The sequence below is a fragment of the Athene cunicularia genome (assembly GCF_003259725.1).
Source record: "Athene cunicularia isolate RWA chromosome 2 unlocalized genomic scaffold, athCun1 chr2_part1, whole genome shotgun sequence".
In the NCBI taxonomy this organism is placed as follows: Eukaryota; Metazoa; Chordata; class Aves; order Strigiformes; family Strigidae; genus Athene; species Athene cunicularia.
The window spans coordinates 124,802,829-124,827,048 of record NW_020799095.1 but is presented as its reverse complement, the minus strand read 5'-3'; the positions used below and the strand labels follow the sequence as shown (position 1 = coordinate 124,827,048).

Sequence of the window (24,220 nt, the reverse complement as noted above, 5' to 3'; positions counted from 1 at the left end):
TTCCAGTTAACACATATTTACAGTGTGCTTGTTTGAACCAAGAAGCCTGCCTTGAGTTCTAGAAGTGATATTTAGATATCTCATAACAGAGAGAGACAGGTGGGCAAACACTTTCTGGAACCTCACACAGAGAGTGCAGTGAGAGTGGTGCCACAGCTGAAGTGAGTACAACCATTCATCTGAATCAGTCAGGAAACTGAAGCAGAAACTGGTTTCAAATAACTGGTCATATTTTCTATAGGAATCTTTACTGTTCCCTTGGCAAAAAAACCCTGCTCAATGATGATCACCTACGTGCAGTTGTATTTCCTTGTCCTTGCATGGAGCTTGCGTCCAAAGCTTCAGGTGCCAGCACAGTCTGACCTGCTGCCCACAGAATCATAGAGGGGTTTGGGTTGGAAGGGACCTTAAAGACCATGTAGTTCCAACACCCCTGCCACCTTTCACTAGATTAGGTTGCTCAAAGCCTCATCGTACCTGGCCTTGAATGCTTCCTTGAAAGGCCATCCACAACTTCTCTGGACAACCTGTTTCAGTGTCTTATCACCCTCACACAAAAGAATTTCTTCTGTGCTCTGTCCAGTGGCTTTCCATATGCTCAGGGAAGTCCAGCTAAGCCAGAACGTGCTCAACACACAGACCCTGACATAGCCAAAACCCAAGGCTCCCTGTAGACATATGACTTAGATTTTTTTTTAATGCCTGGGGAAACTTCCAGCTAGAAGAAAACAGTAATACTTACCTTGCTCTTATAGTGGTTGTTTCTGGCATGTGGCTTTTAGGCATGTGTGGAGCTGTGTGATGGTAATTGCTTATGGAAAACAGGGGATCATTTAAATGCACAGATTCACCTATGATCTTTTAAATCTGAACATGTTTTGGTTTTTGTTTTGTGTTGGGTTTTTTTCTATCTGAAAGTAATCCTTTTTTCCATAATCCTTGTTTCACTTCTTAAAAAGGGAGTAAGTCACAACCAATGGCACATCCTTAATACGTCAGTTACACTGCATACTCTTCTTCCACAGGCTGAGACAGGACACCGCGGGTGTTATGCGGGCCGTCGCACCATTGCCTTATTTACGGTGACACCTGCTGGCAAAAGCAATCTGCAAAGGGTCTCCCTATTAGAAGGCTTTTTCTGTGTTCGTTCTCCTATCTTTGGCATTTCCTTCACACCACATCTTCATCTTCACATCTCACCACTCAGTTGTCCACAGACAGTTCAGCGTTTTAGACTACTGAATACAGACTTTGTTCTTCTGATGAAGGTTTCCTGAACCAGTCACGAAGATGAGCTAAACTATTTTGAGAGACTCAAGGTTTCTTTTGGGCATTAGGCAAACAGGCTGGAAGTTCTTTGGATAGTCTCTGAGTACAGTTTTAACAGACTTAACAATTAGTATGTTGTTGAATAGCATGGTACCATGACTATTGCATTATTTAGTTTGATACAATAGTAAGTTATTGCTCTTATTTATCACTGTATTTGCAATGAAATAGGTAACAAATACTATTTAAATAATCTTCAGCAATTTTTGTATTGATACTGCCATCTGCAGATCCAGGGACACAGCATTCTCCCAGCTATTCATATATAGGTACCTATGCTTTCTATATAACCATAACAATTTTAAAACAAATTTGGAACATAAATTTGGATGCTGAGATTCTTTGTGATTTTCAGGTAAATTGTTTATTCATGAAATCGCAGACTACATAAGAAGCTGGAGTTTAAACAAAGGGAAAAAACAGAAATCAAGTACAAACTCCCTAAAAAACACCAAGGATGACTGGGTTCCTGTTCCTTTTTTTCCTCAAAAATGCCAAAGTGCTGGGTTTTTTTCTAATTTTATTTTATTAGGAACACATTTCTGTCTGATATTCATACTACTGTAGAAAAGAGGAGAACTGGATGCAAAATGTTGATATTTAAATGGCTGATGCCTTATTCAGAATATTTTCAAATCAGAGACAGAAAAAATTTAAATCAGATCTTCATAAAAAATAAATTTCATCTGCTGCATGCAACCTGTACAATTTACATCTAAAAAAATGAAACTGTCAGGAGCATCTACAAATTATTGAAATTTATGTACTCAGGAATGTGGGTGAAATTTAATAAAATAGAAGTGACACAGGAATTGACTGTGCACATCAGTTCTGTTAATCGGAGGCAGGGAATCTTTGTTTTCATATGACAATCCGGTACAGTCCAGTCAGAGACATTCCCTGTCTTCAAATTCTGCTGCACAAGAGAAGCCAACACAGATCACATATGCAAATGCTTCGCCACAGTGAAAATTTGTACTTGGCACAAATGATTGAGATGTTGACAGAAATAGGCAACAAAACATTAGTTTAGAAACATTTTTGTTTAAGCACTTCAGCATTATCTTCTGTCTCACAAAGACAGCAGGCACCCAGAAAAGGCCATCTGTCCATAGAGTAAGTACTTTATGAATAAAAGGTATGGAAATAACAGTATCTAAGAGATTAAGTCACAGACTAAAATTCTATTAGGTTAGAACTGTACAAATTTGCAAGACTTAATATGAAAACCAAGCAAGTTTTCTATATGTGCAGAACACTGGTGGAAATAAAACACTACTGTATTTTTGTAGGATGCTTTGTAAGATAAGGTTTTTCTCCTAAATCCTAAAGAGATGCCAAAGAAAAATGAGCATAGGCAAGCAATGGTAAACCAAAAATGGAACAAACTCATTACAGCTAAAACTACAAAGCAAGATCAGACTGGGCAAGGGAGGAACCAAAATATAAGTTGGGTCAGAAGTTAGAGATGTAGCCTACCTAGAAAGAGTGATAAAGGAGATTGTCACAATGCTTTTTTATAGTAGTTAATAGATAATAAAAGAAAAAATATCTCTAGAGCAGCAGTCCTCTGGCATTTGTACCTTCATGCTGAGGCTGTGACCTGAAGGTGCTCTAAGTCTCAATTATTTGCAACTTTTAACATCTGCAGGCTACGCAAGATTATTTATAGCAGTCTGCTCCTTGCCTACCTATAGCTACAAGAATCTAAATCCCAAATTTCCTTTCCATTCCATTTATAAAAATGTATTACATATTTCTTTCTATTATGTTATTTTATTCATATGCCATATTCCACTTTTTTTCGGTGAAGTTATTTTAAAATTGATTACTTGGAAGACTTAGTTGGTTTTTTTTTCCTGGAATTGATTCCTTGAATCCTTTTAGGTCCCAGTGCATGTCTGGAAGGCCAGCATAGTCCTGTTTGCTGAAGCAAGAGAGAGACAAATCTCTGCAGGGGCAGAGAAAGCACAGGTATGTAGCAAGTGGGTGTATGGCAGCAAACAGATGTCTGCCTGATCAGCCCACTGTACTCCAGCATGAAAGACAGCTACTTCCCAGTTTTTTTCTCTGACATAAAGAAAATTCCCAGCTGTTGTTAAACTCTGTCTTTGCAACATGAAAGACATCATGAGCATGACTGGCAAAGGCTATAAACACAGCAAAGCACACTTCTTCCCTTCTGTGCCAAAAACAGCAGAGCTGACCCCATGGCTCTACTGCAGTTTATTTAATTCTGAGAATAAGTTTATTGGTGACCAACCAAGCAGCCATATACAATTCTTGACAGCTACTCTTTTCAGAAAATACCCTATATGATTTTGGTCACTGAGCATTTCAGTCTTCTTAGTATAAAGGCTCCAAGTGTGTCAGAGGGTAAACAGTTGATCAAAGAGACCTGCAGCTGAGGGGGTAATGACATATTTTAGCCTTGGTTTGCTCTAGTCATCTTAGTACAGCATGGAGCTCATACTTGAGATTTAATTCTCTGGGACCATGTCATGTATTCTGGTTAAGACTCAGTGCAGCTTGGGCATAGAGTAAGCTAGTGACTGAGGATGCAACTAAATGCTTAGTGACGAGACTGGGTCCATGCTCTCACCTTACAGTTGCAGCAGAAAGCTGTTCCCAAAGGATTTCAGGCAACTGAACATTTCTACTCTTTTTCAGATGTCTCCCATTCAGCCCAGATGCAGTACCATGCTAGGTCAATCTAACCAGAACATAGCATCTCCACATTAGAAGACTTCTGTGAATGATGTCTTCTTCTAAAACTTATTTACATAACACTATAAAAATAGTCAATAATTCAGAAAAGCACTGTCAGAAACTTTATGGACAACTGATTGCACGTCTTACCACTGCCAAAGGCATTTTACATGGAACATAAAAAAGATAGCTAATGAGGGGTAACATTTTTTTCCAAAACTAGAGCTGCAGGCACTAGTTATAAAACTGCAGCCTTCTCTGTAAAACTTCCATCTTTTCTATAGAAAATACAAGACACATTCATAAAATTGATTTTTTATTTTGATAAAATCCTTATAAATACCAAAGCACTGGATCAACTCCACTGTTTTCAATATGTAAAAAACATGTAAAACTTTTGTTTCTGATATGAAGCAGTAGCCTTATTACTTTCTCTTCTGAGGCAAACAAACTTTATAACCCTCATGCAATTTGTAAACATTTTGTTCATGTTCTGCAGCTACTCATGTGACAGGGAAACATATCAGAACCAACACTAAGTCTAAAAAAGGGTGTAAAAACACGCAACACATTCCTGCTCTCTCCACACACACTTTCCAGATGTCCTCATTCAGAAAGAACCAATCTGAGGTCTTTTCAGCCGCATTCCTCTCACTATGCCAGAAAACAAAAAGTGCCTGCAGGTCTTTCCCCCGTGGTTAATACTTGTACCTGCTGCCACTGACAAATGTCTTTTATTTCTCCCATGGTCTATTTGTGTTCTTTCCTTCAGAAAACATTCAGAAGGCATCAAGAGGCCTTGCAGCAATTGTAGCTCTATTCTGGGGAGGAGAAAACAAAAAAAAATCCACCTATCTTAAACTCAGCTAAAATATCTATGGCTCTATGTCTAATTTATTCAGTTATAAGAAGGCATATAAAGTCAATCCTGATTGTGATTTCCCTCGTGTTTGTCCATCTAAGATCAAAAGACTTGTTGAGGTAAAAGGCACAGCCTATATAACCTATAAAAAAATCAAATTCATGGAAAGCAGTCATGGAAGTCATGTTAGAAGTACTACTGAGTTTGGTGGTAGTTACTACAAATGAAAACTCTACCTGCCTCTTTCAGGTATCACTGGTTTTTGCTATGTAGTTCTCACAGTCTGAGGGTAAATCTAATACTATACTAAACTACATCCTATGGCAAGTTCATTAAAAATAATAAAAATAAATTTGGTGTAAAGCAATTATATTCAGATAACAAAAGCTCCTGAGAGAAACACAGGCTCAAGTCAATTCATAAAGACAGACATTTCAACATGTCGCTGTTGAGGGTTGATCTTTTATTAGACATTGACTTGATTCTGATTTCTTTGGCTTGCTCTAACTGCTATCTTTGGTCTTGAAATAGAAGTGCAACCACCCAAGTTCAGCTATGACAGCAGAACATCAGCCAGTACGTAGGAGACATTACATACCTGAGTAGTGCTCTGCTCCACTGCAAGATGTGAGGTATGCAGCATGTGTTTCACACTGCAGCGTGCAACATGTCTAGTATGAGATGGACTGGAGCAACAGCTACCCCTGCCCTCTGATTTTAAGTGGTAGGAGTCTGATGCTACATGGATATAGTGTTACAGTCCCTTATTGTTCACCAAATGCAACAGACTGGATTTAGGAATGAATAGTTCCCTCTATGACCTTCCACCTTGCAATTTTCAGGTTTCAGGACAATTTCATCACTATACGTGGTGGAATTCAGGAATACCTAATCCACCTGATGTGATCCTGCAATACACAAAATCTTTACTATTTGCTTTTTTCAGAAAAAAATATCAATCAGTACATCGTTACTGTTATGCAGCAGTCAGAGTAACAGAATCACATAAATATGTTTTGCTTAAATGCTGTTAGTCATTATTGCTTTTTGTGGGAAGGTAAACACGGTATTGAAGAAGTCAGCAATGAATTATATCAGCCTTGAAATTTTTTTTTTTGAGAATTACAGTGTGAAGTCATATACAGAAGCTAAATGTTATGTTAGAGACCCGAAGAATAATCCCAGAACATTTTTTTACTGCCATTAATATCAGGGATCCTGTTCAGTAATTTGGTGGCAGATTCTGGACAACTCCTTCACTACATCTGTCCCTTACTATTAGCATTGCCCTCTGTGCATGCAATGCTAATGCTTCAATGCTCCCAAACAAACACACCTAAACACAGTCAGACCTGTTAATATTGATGAACCTGCAACAACTCAGGACATACTTGTGTTTGAGAAATGACTGCATGGTAACCAGTAATCAAACAACACTTATTTGTTAAAACAACTCACCAAAAAAACCAAAAACCCAACCTAAAAAATCACAAAGTATATTAACTATTAAAATTAATTCAGCCTTTGGTTTCAGAGGGAGACTACTCAGGCTTTACTGCTTTAATTCCTTCTGACTTCTCGTCCCTTTAAAGGCTGGGGAGGCCGGTAGTTTCTCAGCAAGCAGCAGGCAACCTCATCTTCAGCAGTGCTCAGGAGGCTGCGGAATTTGGCTAGCTGCAATCAAAAGAGACATAAGGTTCAGCAGAAATCCCTCACACTCATACTAATGAAAAAGCATATAATGAATATTAAAGATACTTGGCACCTTTTTTTTTTTCCTGCCAGGAAGAATGGAACTGTATTTTTCTATGGCATGTGGGGAGTGGAAATTTCACCATTTCTGTCCTTGCAAATGAAAAACACCGACTACTAAGAAAATCTCCCAAATACTTGTCAGATTGAAACTGTACAGAAATATTATTTGTTTCCTATATTCACAATTTGTCTTACATAAGATGATCTAAGCCAAGGGGTTTTGTATTTTTAAATTTGATTTTAGACTTTGGAGATTCTGGAACGTTTCGTGCCAAAAATTAGATTTCTCATGTGCACCTGTGTCCATCTTCATGTTCAAAGACTACATTCGCAATTAACCTGGAATAGTAGGTGTAGTGCTATACAAAGCTTCTGTAATTAGAACTTTTCATATATTAAACATGTACTCAAACCGGGAGAGACTCCATATTCTTCCCTTGTGAAGACACAGAACAAGCAGTTATTCATACCTCCGCATAAGATTCTCTGCCTAAGCTGATCTCAGCAGAAACACAGAGCAGAGTTCCATGTCTAAACCTCGGGAAATCTGAGTCTGATTTCTGACTTGGAGTAGTAGTTTAGTATTTTGTCCAATTTGTAATATTTTCGATATTTACTATTCGTACATACCATCTTACTTCCTTCTAGGTTACCAAAGGTAGGACAGTACTAAATTCATTCCATTATAACAGAGCATTTAGTTGTTCAGCACATTACATCTTAGTTGCATTAAGAGCAAACAAAGTCAATACAATCTTACTTCACCCCATTCTAATCCTAACATTTGTAATTCAGGCTCCCTGTGAGTTTCTAAAAACTTAAAAATTATTTTTAATTTATTTCAACCTGAAAAGTGCACCAAAAAGTAGGTAATAATTTGTAAAGCCCTGAAGAAATATAAACTTGAGAAATAAGATTAAATGACAAAACAGTATCAGTCATGGTGATGACTGATCAATCACAATGGTGGGCATTACTGGAAACAAACATTTTTAGCTACATGCATGTTTATAAGAATATAGTACATTTATACTTTAATGCATAAGATATAGCTCCAGTCTGTGAAAAATGACTAGTAAAGAATCACTGTATTTGACATTGTTTCTGACACCATGTCCTCTGAACCTGTTACATGTGGGTGTTTTCATACAGTATTTCACATTTTAAAATGGATTAATTATATATTAGCCCAAATAAGAACCTTTTAACCTGAACAATGGCTTGTCTTTTGGAAATTGGTATCTTAACACAAATTTTAAATCCTAGATCCATATGCATTGCAGGAAGTCTTACAAAGTCAGTTTGAGGGGATTGGGGAAGAGATACATATGAGAAAACTGCACACGCTGAGCAAGTTCATGATTTCAAATCAGTTACAAACAGAATTTGAGGTCTCTTGACTAACAAGCATCCCATCCAGTGAACTTCGTATTTTGCACAAAGACTAAAGTTATCATTTCTGCTGAGAATGTGGCCTAGGGTACTAAATTCTCTGAAGTATTTGTAATATTGACCATGAAAGAGACAAACGTGGTGGTACAAAAACCTTAAGGCTTACATTGCGCCAAGAATATTGTAACATCTTATCTTATTGTAACATACTTATCAACATCCAATATTAGAATCTATAATCTGATATATTTCAGTGTCTCCAGTGGGAACTCTAAACTTAAAATGACCAGCCCACTGGGTGTCACTGTTGCAACATCAATATATAGTATGAAGCTTAATTTAACAAGAAATGTAAGTAGATAGTAGATTCCTCAGATAGCCTAACATAAACGCCAACTTATTCCAATTGAATTTGCTTTTTATTAGTCTACTAAATTCACAAAGTTTTATATGTCTGGAATCCAAGAAGAAATTCACTATTGATCTGCCAAATAAAAATGCCAGAGAAGAGGTCTAAGCAGGAGATGAAAATAATCAAATCGGGTGGAACTCCAGTACTTCCAAGTGTCACCAGAACCCTTTTTCCCATAAATTCCTTGTGAGTTATTTCTGACTGTTAATTTTTAGAGTATGCAGATTTTTTTAAGAAAAGTAGATAATAAATAGCTGTTATACAAAGAAAGGCAACAAGTCAGGATAAATTTACAGACATATTTTGTCTTTGAAAAAATTGATGAGGTATGCAATGTCCAAGTCTGCAAAAAATATGTATTTCTGTGTGGCATTTACAATTTCAAGTCCTAAAAAAGCAACAATTCTACAGCAGTGAAAAATAATAATAAAAAAATACCTGTTCAGAACAAACACTTATGGGCTCTCTCAGAACAATCCAGATGACACTCTCAAGAAGAGGTGGAACAGTGAGAGACCCAAAGTAAGTCCAGTAGTCCAGGGACTTGGGAAGCAGACAGCTAGGATCGAAGTTTGTGAATAGAGCTCTTTTACCCTGGAAAGGAAAAAAAAAAAAGCTCAAAGTGGTTCTAGATGAAATATATTTATAAATTTATTTCTTACACAAAGTTTTTTTTTAAAAAAAAGAAAATAAAAATCAGGGCAGTATTATTTAAAAACAAGAGGCCAAGATAAATCATGCCAAAGGCAGCAGAGCTTGTTCCACTGTAGGGTGGGCTGCCAGATTCCTGGATGATCACAGCAGACGATCCCCTTCTGATGGGGACCTACCTTGGCACCAGCTTTGCTGCTGCTGTCCTTGATGCCGGCAGGACACCATCAAAGTGCCATGAGAGGCTCCCCATAGTTACAAATGACCAGGAGATGGAAGTTGGAAGGAGAGGTGAGAAGATGTTGGACTTTCAGTGCAGTCTCTATGGGGCTGGCAGAGTAACCCCACAGGTTACTGCCACCTGCCTCACTCCTCAGGGCACTCCTCCCAGGCCCACAGGTTACTACTTCTCCTGTCCTGGCTGCCAGGGCAGAGATGCCTGGACAAAACATGATGTTGTGAGTCTGGCTGATTTCTCTCACACAAATAGCTTAGTTCTCACCCTACCTCAGCAAAACAGAGGAGAATCCTTTCCATCATCTTTTTCACAACTTCCCATATAATATGTTCTCCCGCTACTATTCTCATAGCAACAGATTTGTCCCAGACTAGTTTCTGTGAGGAATTTTTTTTTTCCTCCGATTTCTTATTGTATAAAAATTATTGTTCGACTGCTTAGTTCTCAACTGTACCTAAAAGAATGTTCCTAACCAGTCCCAAATCAGAGTTGGATATGGATAGCTAAGAAATTAGGTACTAGGGAACATGGAGGTGACGGGAGGAGCAGCCAGATTACCAAAAAAAACAAAACAACAAAAGCAACCACCAATACTAGTGTTCTTTTAGAAGCATTTGTTCACCTTGATTCTGATGGTGTCCAAGCGGTCAGTAATCTTCTTCAGCTGAGGGTTGCACTCACCAATCTATTAACACCAAAGAAAAAATAAATAGTTGAACTCCAGAAAAAAACAGCAAAAATAAATAATCAAAAAGCAAATGCATAATGAAACTGTTTATATATAACTTTACTTAAGTGACTGTGAGATCTGATGCATTTTGTGCGTATGAACCTGTGACTAGCTGGTCCTTAGAAATAGTACTAGCTGTTAAGAAGATCCACTCCCTTGCTGCCATTATTTAAGCTGGCTATTCATAGTAATTATTTCAGCTACAAAAGACCCACAAACTTTACACTGCAGGGGAATAAAAGCAATTTATTTTTCATGTTTTATATGCAGGATATTAAAAGTTGCAGACTTACATCTGAAATTTAAATTGCTTAAAACAGTGAAAACATCATTCTTACCTATCTCAAGCACATTTTGTGTGTGAAGAAATCCAGTGAAACATTCTTTGAATCATTATAATGTAAACTGGAAAGACAGAATTACTGAAGCAGGTCTTTGCAACCGCTGTATGTCATGACTCCCTGACTATGCCAGCACCAGCATCAGCACTAACTGTGCTCAGTAAGCTGCGGCAGCCAGGCAGAAACCACAGTTTTGACCAAAGGCCTATCCTTTGTCATGGACTGTGTGAATTTTCCATCTACTTCTTCATACAGATGTCAATGAAGCTGTTGCAAGAGCTTAATTTCATCTTAGAACAGGTACAAAAGGCAAAGATGTATATAACAATTAAAAGGAAATTCTCCAGTTTCTCAGTCTGGGTTTATTTTATTTATTTTTCAGAAGAAACTACCACTGCAAAAACAAACTGTTAAAGAAGCATTTGAAACAAGTAAGATGACCCTCCTAAAGAAACCTGTTAGTCAAGCACAAATTATTGGGATCCACATAGAATCATAAAGTCATAGAATGGTTTAGGTTGGAAGGGATCTTATAGATCACCTAGTTCCAACCCCCCTGCCATGGGCAGGGACACCTTCCACTAGACCAGGCTGCTCAACCTGGCCTTGATGAGGATCCTTATAGGGGTGGGGCATCCATATAGGGGCAGCTGAATTAAGTTCCACATCCTACGTTGTACAGGAGTGCAGACTGGGAAAACTGAAGAGCTTCACTGTCTTGAAAATCTATTAATTTGATATTTTTATCTTCAAGGGAAAGGCAACAGTATGAAAGAAACGGGGTAATTTAATGCCCATATAAAACAAGTAGCTCTTTAGCAATAATTATACCAACCATCACCATTATGCCTTTGGGCTTATAATGCAGATTTATTAGGAGGGCTGAGGCAAATTTTTCTTACCTTCAGAAATACAGCCATGACTGCTAATCCATCTGACTGACGAGCTGCCTCAACAAAACTGGAATACTTTTCTGCGTTCCAGTGGACCACATGAAGCTGAAAAGCAAGAGACACAGACAGCATCAACTCTCGCTGAACTCAAATAGTCACAAATGAATACTACAACTTTACTGATTTTCTCTTTGTACTTCACTCTTTGTATTCAGAGCCATTCAGTTTTCTAAATGCAATTATTTTTTGAAACTGGTAAATACATAGTTCACACAAATGGCAAAATGCATTTCCAGTGGCTGGGATTATTAAAAATTTAGCAGCAATCAACACATTACAGTGTCTGGCAAACTGCTGTTGGGTTCCCAGATTTTGAACAGAGAAGCTAAGACAGGATATCCCGTGGTTATAAAACTAAAGCTTTTAAATCCATTTTTCAGTACATCTGGTTTTAAAAGTGACTGACAATCATGAGAATGTTACTAGTTGCTCTTTTTTCCTTATTCAAGCTTTCAGTAACATTAATCAGCCACATAAGTAGCTAGAAAATGGGCAGAGGAACACACATTAAACTTGTACTGACCCCTTCCCTTGTTTAGTTTTAACTGAACATCAAAATTTAGTTTTTGATACTTTCCAAATGCCATTTTCTATGATTACCGGTAGTTAGGCACTTACAAGCAGCTTGATTATCTCAGGTTTGAGCATCTGCATTTCCAACATGCATTATTCTGGAACTGTCCTGTGGTAGTTGCTTAAGCTCAAAGACACCACTTAGCCAGGTGGGGAGAGGAAAAGCCAGTGATGTCTACCCTCATACCACCTCAGTCCCTCCTGCTAAGCCAGGTTTCCTAAATCCTGGCCACACTCTACAGCAGGAGCTTCTGGTTCCCGGGAAGCACCAGGTCATCCCAGCCTTGAGCAATGGTCCGTCTGCCAAACTGGAGAGAGCACAAACACTCACACAGCGCTTAAGACTAAGTACTTCACAAACATTAATTACTCTCAGAAGTCCTCAGTGGACTAGTAACTCTTATGACCCATAGCTTTTAGATAAGGAAAGAGAGGGTCAGAAACAGGGCATAGGCTTGGCTTTTCTAAAATTGGTGATCGTCTTTTCAGACTTTGAACTTTACTCTTGAATGACTTAAACTGGGATGAACCCCTGGGAAAAAAAAAAAAAAAAAAAGCCTTGCCCTTGGAATACAGCACTTCAAGACCTCCATAGTAAGAGCAATATAAGAAAGCTGGTATTTGCTTTAAAGTCTTTTTATGGGAAACAACATAGCTGTGTGATTGAAAAAGGAATCTAGGAGTGTGAAGATTCTGACTCTGAATCTCAATCCTTGCCTAACCTCTAAGAATTTTAATTTTCCATATCTGTAAAACAGAGCCATTACTTAGTGTCACAGGGTATAATTAATGTTGATTAAGCACTTGGACTCTCAAGTGCTGAAACATTACTTCCAGCAAGTAAGAATCCCACTGAAATCAGTAATAATACAAGGTATGCTCACAATGAAACACATGCTGGCTCACAGCTTCAGAGATCCTTGAAGGAAAGTTGCTGAAAACATTTTAAATTAAACTTGGAGGAGAACACAGTCCACTAAACCATTCTCAGATGCTTTAGTATCCTGGAGCTCATAGCACCTTTACCACTCACTAAGTTCACAAAAACTACACTGAACAACTTTGAAACAATTACATTTTTACATACACAAAAATGAAACAGATACTCTCAGTCAGAATTGACTTTTATTGTGGATTTTTAAAAAAAGAAAAAAAACAACAAAGAACAAAAAGCAAAATTCCCACAGCTAAATAAAGCCCACTCCCACTCCCTCATAGCTTTGCCAAAAAAAACCCAAACCAACCTCCCCCTAAAAAACAAAACCCCAAACAAACAGAGCTGTGCAACACTTTTGGGTACAGCCCCATTCTCAATGGCTTGTGACTTCTCTTTAAGGAATATATCCCGTCTTACCACCGCTCTGTCACTGCAGCTTGTGAAGAGACCTTGATCAGACCATACGTTGTCACAAAGAATGGAGCCATGGATCCCTTCTGCTTCCTGGTGGGATTAGGGTCTGAACCTTGCAGTCTTCTTTACCTGTACACTAATTCTTTCTTCAACTTGGTTGATGCTTTTTTTTTTTTTTTCAATCTTACACATCTTCCTTATGAAGGTGAGCACTGAAACCATCTTCGTGTTTCCTTCTGAGGTATTTTCTTTTGTATGACCAGTGCTCAGAAGCCTTGATCTTAATTCTGGGTTTCTTATCCCAAAGCCAAAGAGTCATCTAGAGAGCTTCTTGTGGAGGGTTACCCAACCAACAGGTAACGGAAAGGTTTTTAGACTGGCTAGAAATTCAGAGATATTTTCGCCTTCCATTTGGTTTCTTAGATGGGAAACATATATATATTTTCTCAGCTAGAAATTTGGTTTTGGTACTTAATGGTTTTAAAGCACCTCTATTAATTCTTTATATTCCATCTCACCTGGTTCCTGTGGAAAACATAAGCCTTTAAACACTGCAAATGTCACTTTTCCCCATTAGTGTTAGAAAACTGATTTTTTTTCTGACCACTATCTCTTATAGCATTTCCAGTAAAATCTGACCATATCACTGTTCATACATTTAATTTTTTTCTTCTTTAGTATTGTCTTTTATTTGTCCATTAACATTTATTTTTATACTTTTTACTTCTTTTTAACCCCAGAAAACTCTTCACTGTCTGCACTATTTGTTGTTAAAGATCTCAGTCTCATCAAATACTCCATGTTACTTCCGTTTGCAAAGAGAATTCAGGTACTGAATACTTTTTACTGCAGACTACTCAAATGCACCAAGGAGACAGAGTGGGAGTGAATTCTCTGTGCCAGAGCAGACGGTACACTTCTCCCTGTGGCACACTACCTCCACAGACAGCTGGCACCCCACAGATATTAAGGTCTGGTTCTCAAAGAAAGTAGTAACTACCATATTGCTAAATGCACCACAAAATGCAACACTCCTAAGTCTTGCATAAATTTTACATGGCACAGGCCCCAAATCAAATAATTCTGTGGTCTGTAACTGAAGCTGACTTTGAAAATATTCTCCAAGGAAGAGACAGTGAAAGACAAAGTTTTAAAATAACTCTTGACATTAAATCTTGCTCATATCAAGCTCTTGTCTTCTGTACTCCTTTTTTATTCCTCTCCAAAGCTTTCAAATACATTCTCTTTTGAGAAAGGACCAAAATACAACACTTCAAGAAGACCGCTTGTCTTTTAGTAATGGGGGGGAGAATGAAAAGCAGGAAAAGGAGGGGCAACATTATTCTTACAGTGGAAAACTAGTCACAGGCTTAGAGGTACAGAAGACTCCGTGTAAAGCCTTACCTCTGCTGCGTACTTCATCCCATCGACCGCATGCTCAGAGCCGGCTTCGTCATTGGACCCCCAATGGAAGTGAATCTGGCGCAGCCTGTAGGTCCCGCTGAGTGGCCCCCCGGTCAGCACTGGAAATGCAAGCAGAGGAAAAGGCTTCAGTGCAGGAACAGGAGCCACTACCCACATCCTCTGACCAGACTTCAGTTTTCAGACAGTCCCTTACTCCTTCTCAAAAGCTGTCTCAGATGGCTTCCTATTTCTTTGAAGTATACAGAAACCCTCACTTGTCCAGAATACGACTTTCAAAATTGCATTTATGTGTAGATTAGTGGGTTATGGCCCACTAAAGGGTATGCATATTGTTATCACCAGGTTTGTCTTGCTAAGGGCTGGATATTTCTCAGAAGATGGGAAAATATTTCTGTTTTGCAAGTGGTTTCCTCTCTTGAATGTATTTTAAAGAATCACTGAGAAATTAAGCTTAAAATACAGGTTTTATGAATAAAGAGGAGGATCAGAAAAATATAATGTGAACAGAATTTATTCTCTTCAAAATTTGGAGGAAAGTAGGTGGAGCTTAAAATAATTTTCAAGGCTCTTTCTGTCAGCTGCAACTAGATCCAGTTACATCAGATTGAAGTCTGAGAAAAAGGAGCATATATTAACATAAATAAAATGAAGCCAACTATATATGCATTGTACAACTGCAATATTACTGACACTTAATGAGCCATTTATTTCAACTTAACAGGCATATGGGTGGGCTTTTCATTGTTTTGCTTTCGCAAGTGCTCGTCTTTGCTAATCAGAGTTGGAATCAAGCCATCTCTGCATAGAGACTTGAACGTCAGTCACATTCAGAAAGATTCCTTATTCACCGCAAAACAAATCACCCCACTCTCCTGGCTCCATATCTTCTCTGAGGGTTTGGGACTTAGTCTGAGCTGATTTACTGGCTCATTACAGAGATTTTAATGGGAAAGAATGGGAGCTTTAAACAGATGTTTTTTAAACTAAAAGCGCTGGAGAGGACAATAATTTTTTCTCTCTTCTAGATTTAGTCTAAAACTTAAACTTTGTTAGGAACAAAATACCACCAAATAAAGATAAAAGATTAATTTCTTAAGTTGTCTGTCTGCTAAGTATCCTGGCTAATGAAAAGAAAGTGGAACTGTTTATCTGTTGGGAGAAATATTTCACAACCTTAAAACTTCAACTCTAAACCATGCTTTTCCAGAGCCTATAACATAGTGACCAAAGGGTATGGGAAAGTGGCACTCCTAAAACAAATTCCTTCTTTCAAGGAATGAAAACTTGGAGACAAATAATCCTAGAAATGTGTAAAGACTGGTGTTCTAACTGGCTGAAGGAAAACAATTACATAGAAATGCATCAGCATTCAATGAACTACTTCTGCTGAAAAACATAGAAAATAGCCTGATGATGTATTTGTGCCACATCAAACAGTGATGGCAAAACCCTTCCATTCCAACAGTAATTAAGGAAGAGGTCAGTCAGAAGTTATTTAAGGCAAATATCAGCATCTCAGAGCCTGAAAAGATCTGGAAGAAGAGGTCTTTGAAACATCAATAGGTCAGTTTCAGAGAATGGAGCTAATATGGTATCCAAGAGGATAAACAGAATTACAAAAATAGTTACAGACTTGACAGACCAGTTTCAATGCTGGCCAAAGTGAAAAAATAATTCATATAGAAGTCAGTTAATGTATTAAAAGATGCTAATGTATTTAGTACCAATTAATTTTTTTTTTTTCATAGGAGTGCTTACTTCACAGGGGTGCCCCAGAGGCCAAATTTTGGCCCTAGAAAATTCAGTATTTTTTGATCAATGACCTGAAAGAAAACAAAAACATTACTGATAAAGTTTGTCAGTGACAAGTATTAGGGAAAATCATGAATAATTCAGTTTATGGATACAGAAGGATTTGAATTCTTTGATAAGTACTGCATGATAATGGCCAAAATGTAAAGCTATGTATGTGGAGTGAAGAATCTAGTCCATACAAAGATATGGAGTCTCCTGAAGGAGACTGGAGATTACATTTGTTAACTATCTGATCAACATCTGGCAGTGCTCTGCTATGATATGAACTATATCCTTGGAGATATGGCCTGAGGAATGTGATAAGAAGAGGATCACAGTGTCACTGCTTTGGTACCATTGTAAGCTTACAGAGACACTATATTCAGGCCCTGTCACTTCATGGATGGAGTTAGAAAGCAGAAGAGGTTCTTGGTGTACTCATATTCATATTATTAGGGTTTGTCGTTTTTTTTTTTTTTTTAAAAAAAAAAGGAAGTTTAAAGGCTGAGTTGATCTAACTCACACCAGAAATAAAGTGCAATTTTGATTTTTTTAAATTGTGAGGGTAATTAACAATCAGAACAACTTACCAAAGGCTGTGGTAGGTTCATCATCGCTGGAAATTTTGAAATCAAGATTGTATGGTTTTCTAAGAGATGTGCTTTAGTTCAGCCACGCCTACTAGGCTTGAAGCAGAGATGGCATCTGACACACACGAGGTCAGATCAGATCACTGACGGTCAGCTGATGGCTTTCAGGCAACATCCAATGTTGCTTGTATTAACAGGAAATTTAAGAATTAAACTAAGACTGTTTGGGAAAGCGAAGTATGATGTTGTCTCCATCTAGGTCTCTCTCTGATGCCACTGTAAGTCAATAGTTCCTCAGGACTAATGGATAGGGTGATCGCAAACCAGTTCGCCTCTGGCTCTAACCCTTGTGAATGCACAACATGGGCTTGGATCCTCAACTAAGCCTCACGCAAGCACAACAGGATTTCATTGCTTGTAGAAACTGCACTCCTCCAGTTTCAAGGCAAGGTGTGCTAGCTTGCCTAGCATCCAAGAGAAAGTTTTAAAGATGAAGGCACTAACATTACAAAGGCTATGCAAAACCAGAGAACTTCTAAATAAGAATTACTTCTTGCAAAAAGGGAAACTACATACTCTCAGAAAAGACTAGAACAATAACACTTTTCAGAGAAGACAATGAATCACTTGGGATATATTTAATTTGTTCTGTATTGATTCCTTCCTGACACAAAAAGTCCAGGTATGGACTGCAAAAAGGGGAAAAATATATAACCAAACCTGCAGCTAAAGTCAGATAAGAGACTTGAGCGATTCGGTTGGAATGAACCTGTAATGAGACACAAAGGATTCATCTGCAGTGAGAGAGAGCAGCATTTGAAAATTGTACACAACACTGTTCAAACAGGGAAGCTGGCACTATCTAGCTGTTTGGGGGTGGATCAAAGCATCCTTGTGAAAAGGGAATCCTCGAGCTTTCTGAGAAACACAACTTCAAACTTGTGTCCAAATATGTTCCCACATTGTATCATGCCGAAAGACAGGGAAAAAAGGAATCTCTCATCTGAAGAAGCAAAGCTTTACTGTTGATATGCGGCAGTGAGACATACCCAGGCTGTATGTACTCTATTCAGGAAATGGTGGAAGAAGACACAGTGCAACAGGAAAGGAACAAACCTGATTTGTTGACAGTGTCATCAAACTCAACACTGGTGGAGTGTCCATTGTTAAGGATGATTTTAGCAGAAGCTGGATCATAATTGGGATTTAGAGGACGGAGAGAGGGATCATACTTGGTTTCCTCAGTTTTGATGTCAATGGGTGACTGACGGTCTCCATTAGCGACAGGAAAAACCTCCTTCCAGTGGGCAGGCCCTGCAATGCATTAGAGAAAAAATTTAAATTGATGGCAAGTACCCTGCTTAGTATGAAAGAAGACTGCTTCGATTGTTCTTGTCTTCATCTTTTAAATTCAAAAAGGACACATCAGGAAAACACAGATCAAAATATTCAGCTAATTTTGCTGCACCACATTGCAACAGCAGCTCTAAGGACCCTTTATCTACCTTGCATAGTGTAGCTAACTGTATTTGACCTTTGAACAAGGCCACATGCATTAGGTAGATATTTAATTATTCACAGTTAAGACTCAACTATGCACAAGACATATCCAACAAGTGCTCATTCAAATCAGGCATCCGGTATCCAACAGGCACTCTGCCCCAATAAATTTTTGACATGCCATTTTTACCTAATATCATGTCTCATTATGTCTTTTTAAGGATTACCTCTTATCTATCCAAATTCCCTGAATTAAGGGTTTTTTTTTATACCTTAGTCAAAGGCCTGAGAATACATCTTCTACTGACTATGCTGAATGAGATGGGGAGATGTCAAAAAAGACAAAAATGCTGCATGGTGCATGAATTCTCCTGGGGCCTGATGGCAGCGCTGCATCACTGCACAACCCATCATCACTGAACACCAACTGTCACAACACAAGAGAGTCACTCTCTAAACATAAAGTCTACACACATGCACACACACACATACATATACACACACACTAGTACAGTGCTGACAAAATCAGCAAACAGAAATGCTCAAGACAGTGGTGCTTGTGCAAGGTTTGGATTTCTACCACCTCCTGCTGATAAATGAGTGTATCTCCCAGACACAGACTTGCAACACCACTCACAAGAGTTAGCTAGAAATTAAAACACTAAAGAAGCTGTTAACCAATACTAGTGATATCAACCTTCCTCTCTGCATACAAGCTAAGCCAAAAGTAGCTGAAAAGCACTGTCTCTCTAAATCAATTAATATGGATATGAGAAAAATGGCAAATGTCATACTAAAATAGTAAGACAAGGTTCACAGATGAGATGTGTGAGGTGTCTGTGGTTAAACATCAGAGTCCTCAGTAAGAATATATGTGCCATGGTTGAGCCATATGTGAATAATAAACAATTGTGGAAAGAGGCCATAGAAGAGAAATAGAAACAATAGGTTGCTTGGGGAATATGCTCTATAAGGTAAAGATAGCAAACAAGGTTTAGTATGGGAAAGAGAGTAAGGTAAGGGAAAAGGGAAAAGTCTGCAGGGCTAAAGATCTTTCAGTATTATAAAGAGCATAGCACTTGTTTTTCCTCCAGGCTTATCAGGGGTGAGAAGCATAATAAATCGACTCAGAAAGAATGGATATTAGCAAAACTTAAATATGAGCATCAGGAACTGATCTTGTACAATTTGCATCGCTGAAAATCCTCATAACTCCCTATACTGAAAGTAACTGATATTAGTTAAAAAATCAGCCTGCTAGTTTGGGTCTTTCTGGATGGTTTAGCACTTAAATAAACATTATGACAACAAAGGATTAAAATTTATTACACTGTGATTAATAGCCTAACATCAAAAGTTGTCAGATACTTTTCTCTCCTCGACTTTGATAGAAGTGAACATAGCTCAGAAACTCACAGGTGCTAAAATAACCCAATTGCCCCAAGAGTAAATCAGGGAGGGAAGCGTCCCAAGGCGCTGTGGGGAAGCAGCTTGCACAGCCACCTGCGCAGAGACTGACTCTCCTTTGAGCAGCACCAAAAAATGGAAGAGGGAAGAAGTACCTTGTAGAGACCAGCCTAACACTTAAACCTCAGATAGAACAAAGGCAAGGGCCTTCAATCTTGAGTTTGTTAAAAAGTCCTTTTGTTAATGACTTCATTAACTAAACTCATTAAGGAAACTGCTTTTAACGTAGAAGATAAAAATCCTACTGATTTGAAATATAAAGCTTAATTCTTCTCACTTCACAAATGGCCATCAAATCTATTCACTATTTTAATTAAATTTTAGCATATGATATATTTTTGTGTTTAGATCCTAGCACCCTGTAGTTAGAGATGCAAGGCACAATTTTATTCATAAGCACCACTCCATCATTTATACCCAGCTACTGTGATTTAGGATGCTTACAAAAAGATTATTGCTACTTAATTTTAATGTTTTAGCTATTCCTTAGCTGAGAAAAGGCAAAATATGTTTATGTGTTTAACTACTTGGTCCTATTGTTCCATCTCAGAAATAACTATAGTTATTGTACATTAAATAATATGAATTATTTGCATTCAGAAACAATATGAATGTGCAAAAAAGAGGACCTAAGGCTGCGATTCTGTCATTAGCTTCAGTTCCAAAAAGACATTGTGCCTGCTTTTATACTTGTCCTTAGCTCAGATGACCAAACTCATGTTTTGCTGTAGTGACTAAACGTCTATCAGTAACATAAAACTGCCAGAAATCTTATCTTTCAAAAGTATACAGGAAAATATTAAGAAACTTCAGCTCATTTTGTACCACTAGGTTATATCAGGTGGTATTCCTTACTAGATTATCTAGCAGCAATCTAATACAGTTACAATACTCTTGCCACTCTAGGAAAACTGTGACTCTATTCATCACTATGGACCTCACCCCAAAGCAAACTTTGTATGTGAGTGTTGGAAAAGAAGTTGTTACAGTTGGAAGAGATGCTCAAATGCATGTAATACACGTATTTCAGTGAGATTTAAGCCAATGGGGTCTCCAGGGTGAAAATTTCTTCTTTATTTGGACCTGACTTATATGCTTCACCTCAACATAATGTACACTTTAATTTTTGAGATATGTACTTTAGGACATACCCAGGAAACTGTAACTCACCGATTCACCTCCCTTCCTTTTTTTAATTTACTGAAGGAACATGATTAAGTATACCAATTTCTGAATTTATGAAATCCTCTCCTGTTGATGGGGAAAATCTGTTCTGTTGCTAGAGGAGATTATGTACAAGCTTTTAACAATCAGAGCCATTGTGACCAAGATTCAGGATGAAACACTGAACCATTAGCTCCAAAAATAGCATGCCTTTATTTTGGACACAGAATTACCACATGCAATTCACACCTCTGCCACCTTTAGATCAAATTATCACTATTTATGGAACCCACCAGCATTATACACATGCAGTTCATGAAACAGATCTTATCATGAAGGCAGTTACAAATTTGTCAGGAACTAGAACTCGCTATAGCACCTAACAGTGGTGCTTTTTTGCAGCTGGAGTTAAAAGATCATAAGTTTCATCAGAAGGATAGACTAACTTGAAATGAGACTGGTGGAGACATTGCAGGATACATTTCAATTGCAATGAGTCTCTATACTTGGATAAACAGAGCATGTGCAGGTGAAAAAGTGGATTCCTTTTTTTTGATAGTATGCCATTATATGCAGAAAGTTCATTGGCTTGGTACAGTCTGACCTTGGCAGGACCACATTCTCATTTACTCCTAAAGAGAATTAATTGCCCAGTTTATCATATACAAAATGCTTAAATTTATAGAGTTAGGTTTCTAAGTAGGTTATGTGTATATTAGGTTACAATAAGACTAGCTCAAATAAAAACAACTGGAAATTCATAATGGGTAAAATTAAGTGCTGTTTTTTAAAGCAGACATCAAAATTATGTAATTATTCTCAGGGAGGAAAAAATAGTATAAGGAATTACTGTTGGACTCGAAGATCTTAAAGGTCTCTTCCAACCTAAATGCTTCCATTAATTCGTATCCCTTCTTACTTATGAAAAGTCTCCGTGTTATTGTAGTAACTAGATCGAGAGATGTTTTTGCAGCAAAAGACAATACATTTCCATATATTTTATTAAACAAATAGTAAACTGAAGGCAATTGATTCTTGATTTGCACTTTAACTAAGACAATTGCCTAGTTAACTAAAAGGATTGTTTCTGTGAAGGGCTGAGAACATTTCCTTCTTCACAGGAACTTTGAGCCAGCAAAGAAACACATGCATGATGCCACACTGACGCCCATTTTCAAGATCTCAGTATTATGTCTTCACACATAAGCAGCAACTAAACTGTAAGTTAAGAACAGTGGCAAGAAAGCAAAGGCCAAGTTTTGCACAGGAATAAAATAATACCTCTTTGCATTTCAGAAATACGTGCATCACAGCAGGGGAGAACATTTCATTCTGTGTATAACAGTCAACCCATGTCCTTATACATAGGTATACCACATAATGCAGACACGTCTGCGTAATATTTGAGTTTATGTACATAATGATTTCTGTTGTGATTATTATTGCTAAAGGGCAAATGAGTTTTCCCCTGGTTCAACAATAACCCTGCACTTTTATCACTGCAAGTAGCAAATGCAGAAAACTCAAGAGTGAATGTAGATGGCTTTCCAACTCTTCAGGAAGTCAACTTTAACACATGACACCACATTTAATTAATTTCACTTTGTTTCTACCTCATTAGCTGCAAAAGTTAATCTTAGTTTCAGGGAAACTACTTGCAGGGCCATGCAGGGCAACAAAATTTTTCAAGAATGAAAGCAATCTCCTTCATGTGGTATTCAGCCAAACAAGAAACAAGAAAAAACAATAAAATAAATGCATAAGAAGAGAAAACGCTGAGAAATAAAACTGATGCTAGAGAACAGCAGTGAAGTGTTAGATATCCATGACTCTCTCCTTTAGTCTCCTATGAGAGGTGGGGGAAGGGGATGGCCTGATAAGGAACTACCCACCCTGCAGCTGCTGTGGGGTCCAAGAAAGGAGAGAAAACCAGACGTCACCCCAAATATGTTATCAGTCAGTAAACAGAGTTCATAGGAGAAATGGGGCCTCAAGCAAGGTCCAGGGCCACCCCGATAGAATTTCTGGTGCCCTTCCCTTCCTAGAAGTTGAGAATAGCAAAGGAGGAGGGATAGGATAAGGGGGGGAAAGTGGGTTTCTTATCTGGACAGTGCAGGTGAAGTCCACCGCACTCTTGGAAAACATATGGAGAAACAAATTTGAAAAACAAGACCCATTTACGTCTTCAGGGGAGGGGTAGAGTAGACTGCACAACAGCAGATAACACACCTAATTGTTGCAACATCGCTGCGATCCACCACCACCCAGTTTTTCAGGAAAAGTATATCCATCCAGAAAAGATGGAACAAAAGGACCAGGAAGGAGAGGTAGCAGTTAAGTAAACAGAATTCCAAACTCTCAGTAATAATATACACGAAGTATACCCCTGTGTGCATTAGCATATTCAAATATATAGCTTTCTCCTTTTACTATCATGGTGTTTATTTCTCTGTGTATTATAAAACACAACGTAAGTTATTCCATTTATTTTACCAGAGCCGAGTCCCCAATTTAGAAAAGCGCTTTCATTTCCACTTGGCATGACTCGTGAGCCATTCTGCACACAGGAGCAGCGTTTGCATGACTTACAATGCAAAACAGAGGAAAGTCTTTAAGCCTGTTGATGAGCAGCACATCTTGGGACTTCAAAGACCAACAAGATTAAGGAAACCATGAAACAACTAAAATCCAAAAGCAACTCCTCTTAGGTGCATATACATTCAAATGACCGATCCTAGGACCTAGTATTTCCCACCACTGAACAGGAGCAGGACAGAGCTGGAATCAGAAAAGCACTGCCGATACAGCAGCTCCGATCGGTGTGACTGGCTAATGAATAAATACCGATACGCACACGCAACCGATCGACTAGATGAGCAAACGGAATCCCTAGAGTGAGGCAGAGCCAGCTCCGCGCCATACCCCGACCCGCCTCTGGCAGGCGATGCTGCACCTGTCTCTTATACACAAAGGAAAACGTTTTA

At 38.2% G+C, this 24,220-nt stretch overlaps 1 protein-coding gene across 11 annotated transcripts; it reads right to left on the bottom strand.

Moving 5' to 3' along the window:
* Positions 1 to 4,341: 4,341 nt before the first annotated feature.
* LOC113476771 (carbonic anhydrase 13-like) lies at positions 4,342 to 18,764 on the bottom strand. Of its 11 annotated transcripts, none has more exons than XM_026842687.1 (10): positions 18,222 to 18,337; positions 17,106 to 17,874; positions 14,701 to 14,819; positions 13,815 to 13,821; positions 13,300 to 13,714; positions 11,991 to 12,253; positions 11,322 to 11,417; positions 9,971 to 10,033; positions 8,898 to 9,053; positions 4,342 to 6,574 (listed from the first exon to the last, which is right to left on the bottom strand). In XM_026842687.1, exons 6-10 carry the CDS (start codon positions 12,033 to 12,035, stop codon positions 6,461 to 6,463), a joined length of 474 nt encoding a protein of 157 aa, XP_026698488.1. In that variant the 5' UTR covers positions 12,036 to 12,253; positions 13,300 to 13,714; positions 13,815 to 13,821; positions 14,701 to 14,819; positions 17,106 to 17,874; positions 18,222 to 18,337; the 3' UTR covers positions 4,342 to 6,460. The 11 variants fall into 11 exon arrangements, with proteins under 11 accessions (XP_026698488.1, XP_026698489.1, XP_026698487.1 ...); XM_026842688.1 differs by having other exon boundaries at positions 13,300 to 13,676; XM_026842686.1 differs by having other exon boundaries at positions 13,300 to 13,821.
* Between the last annotated feature and the right edge of the window lie 5,456 nt (positions 18,765 to 24,220).

Bases quoted from the DNA above. Each gene is read 5' to 3' on its own strand.
- LOC113476771 (XM_026842680.1), bottom strand. From the start codon at position 14,877: ATGTGGGTAGTGGCTCCTGTTCCTGCACTGAAGCCTTTTCCTCTGCTT. The intron at 11,418-14,700 runs GTAAGGCTTTAC...CTTGCTTTTCAG, and splicing joins GGATGAAGTACGCAGCAGAG to CTTCATGTGGTCCACTGGAA. The intron at 10,034-11,321 runs GTAAGAAAAATT...TGGTGTTAATAG, and splicing joins TCATGGCTGTATTTCTGAAG to ATTGGTGAGTGCAACCCTCA.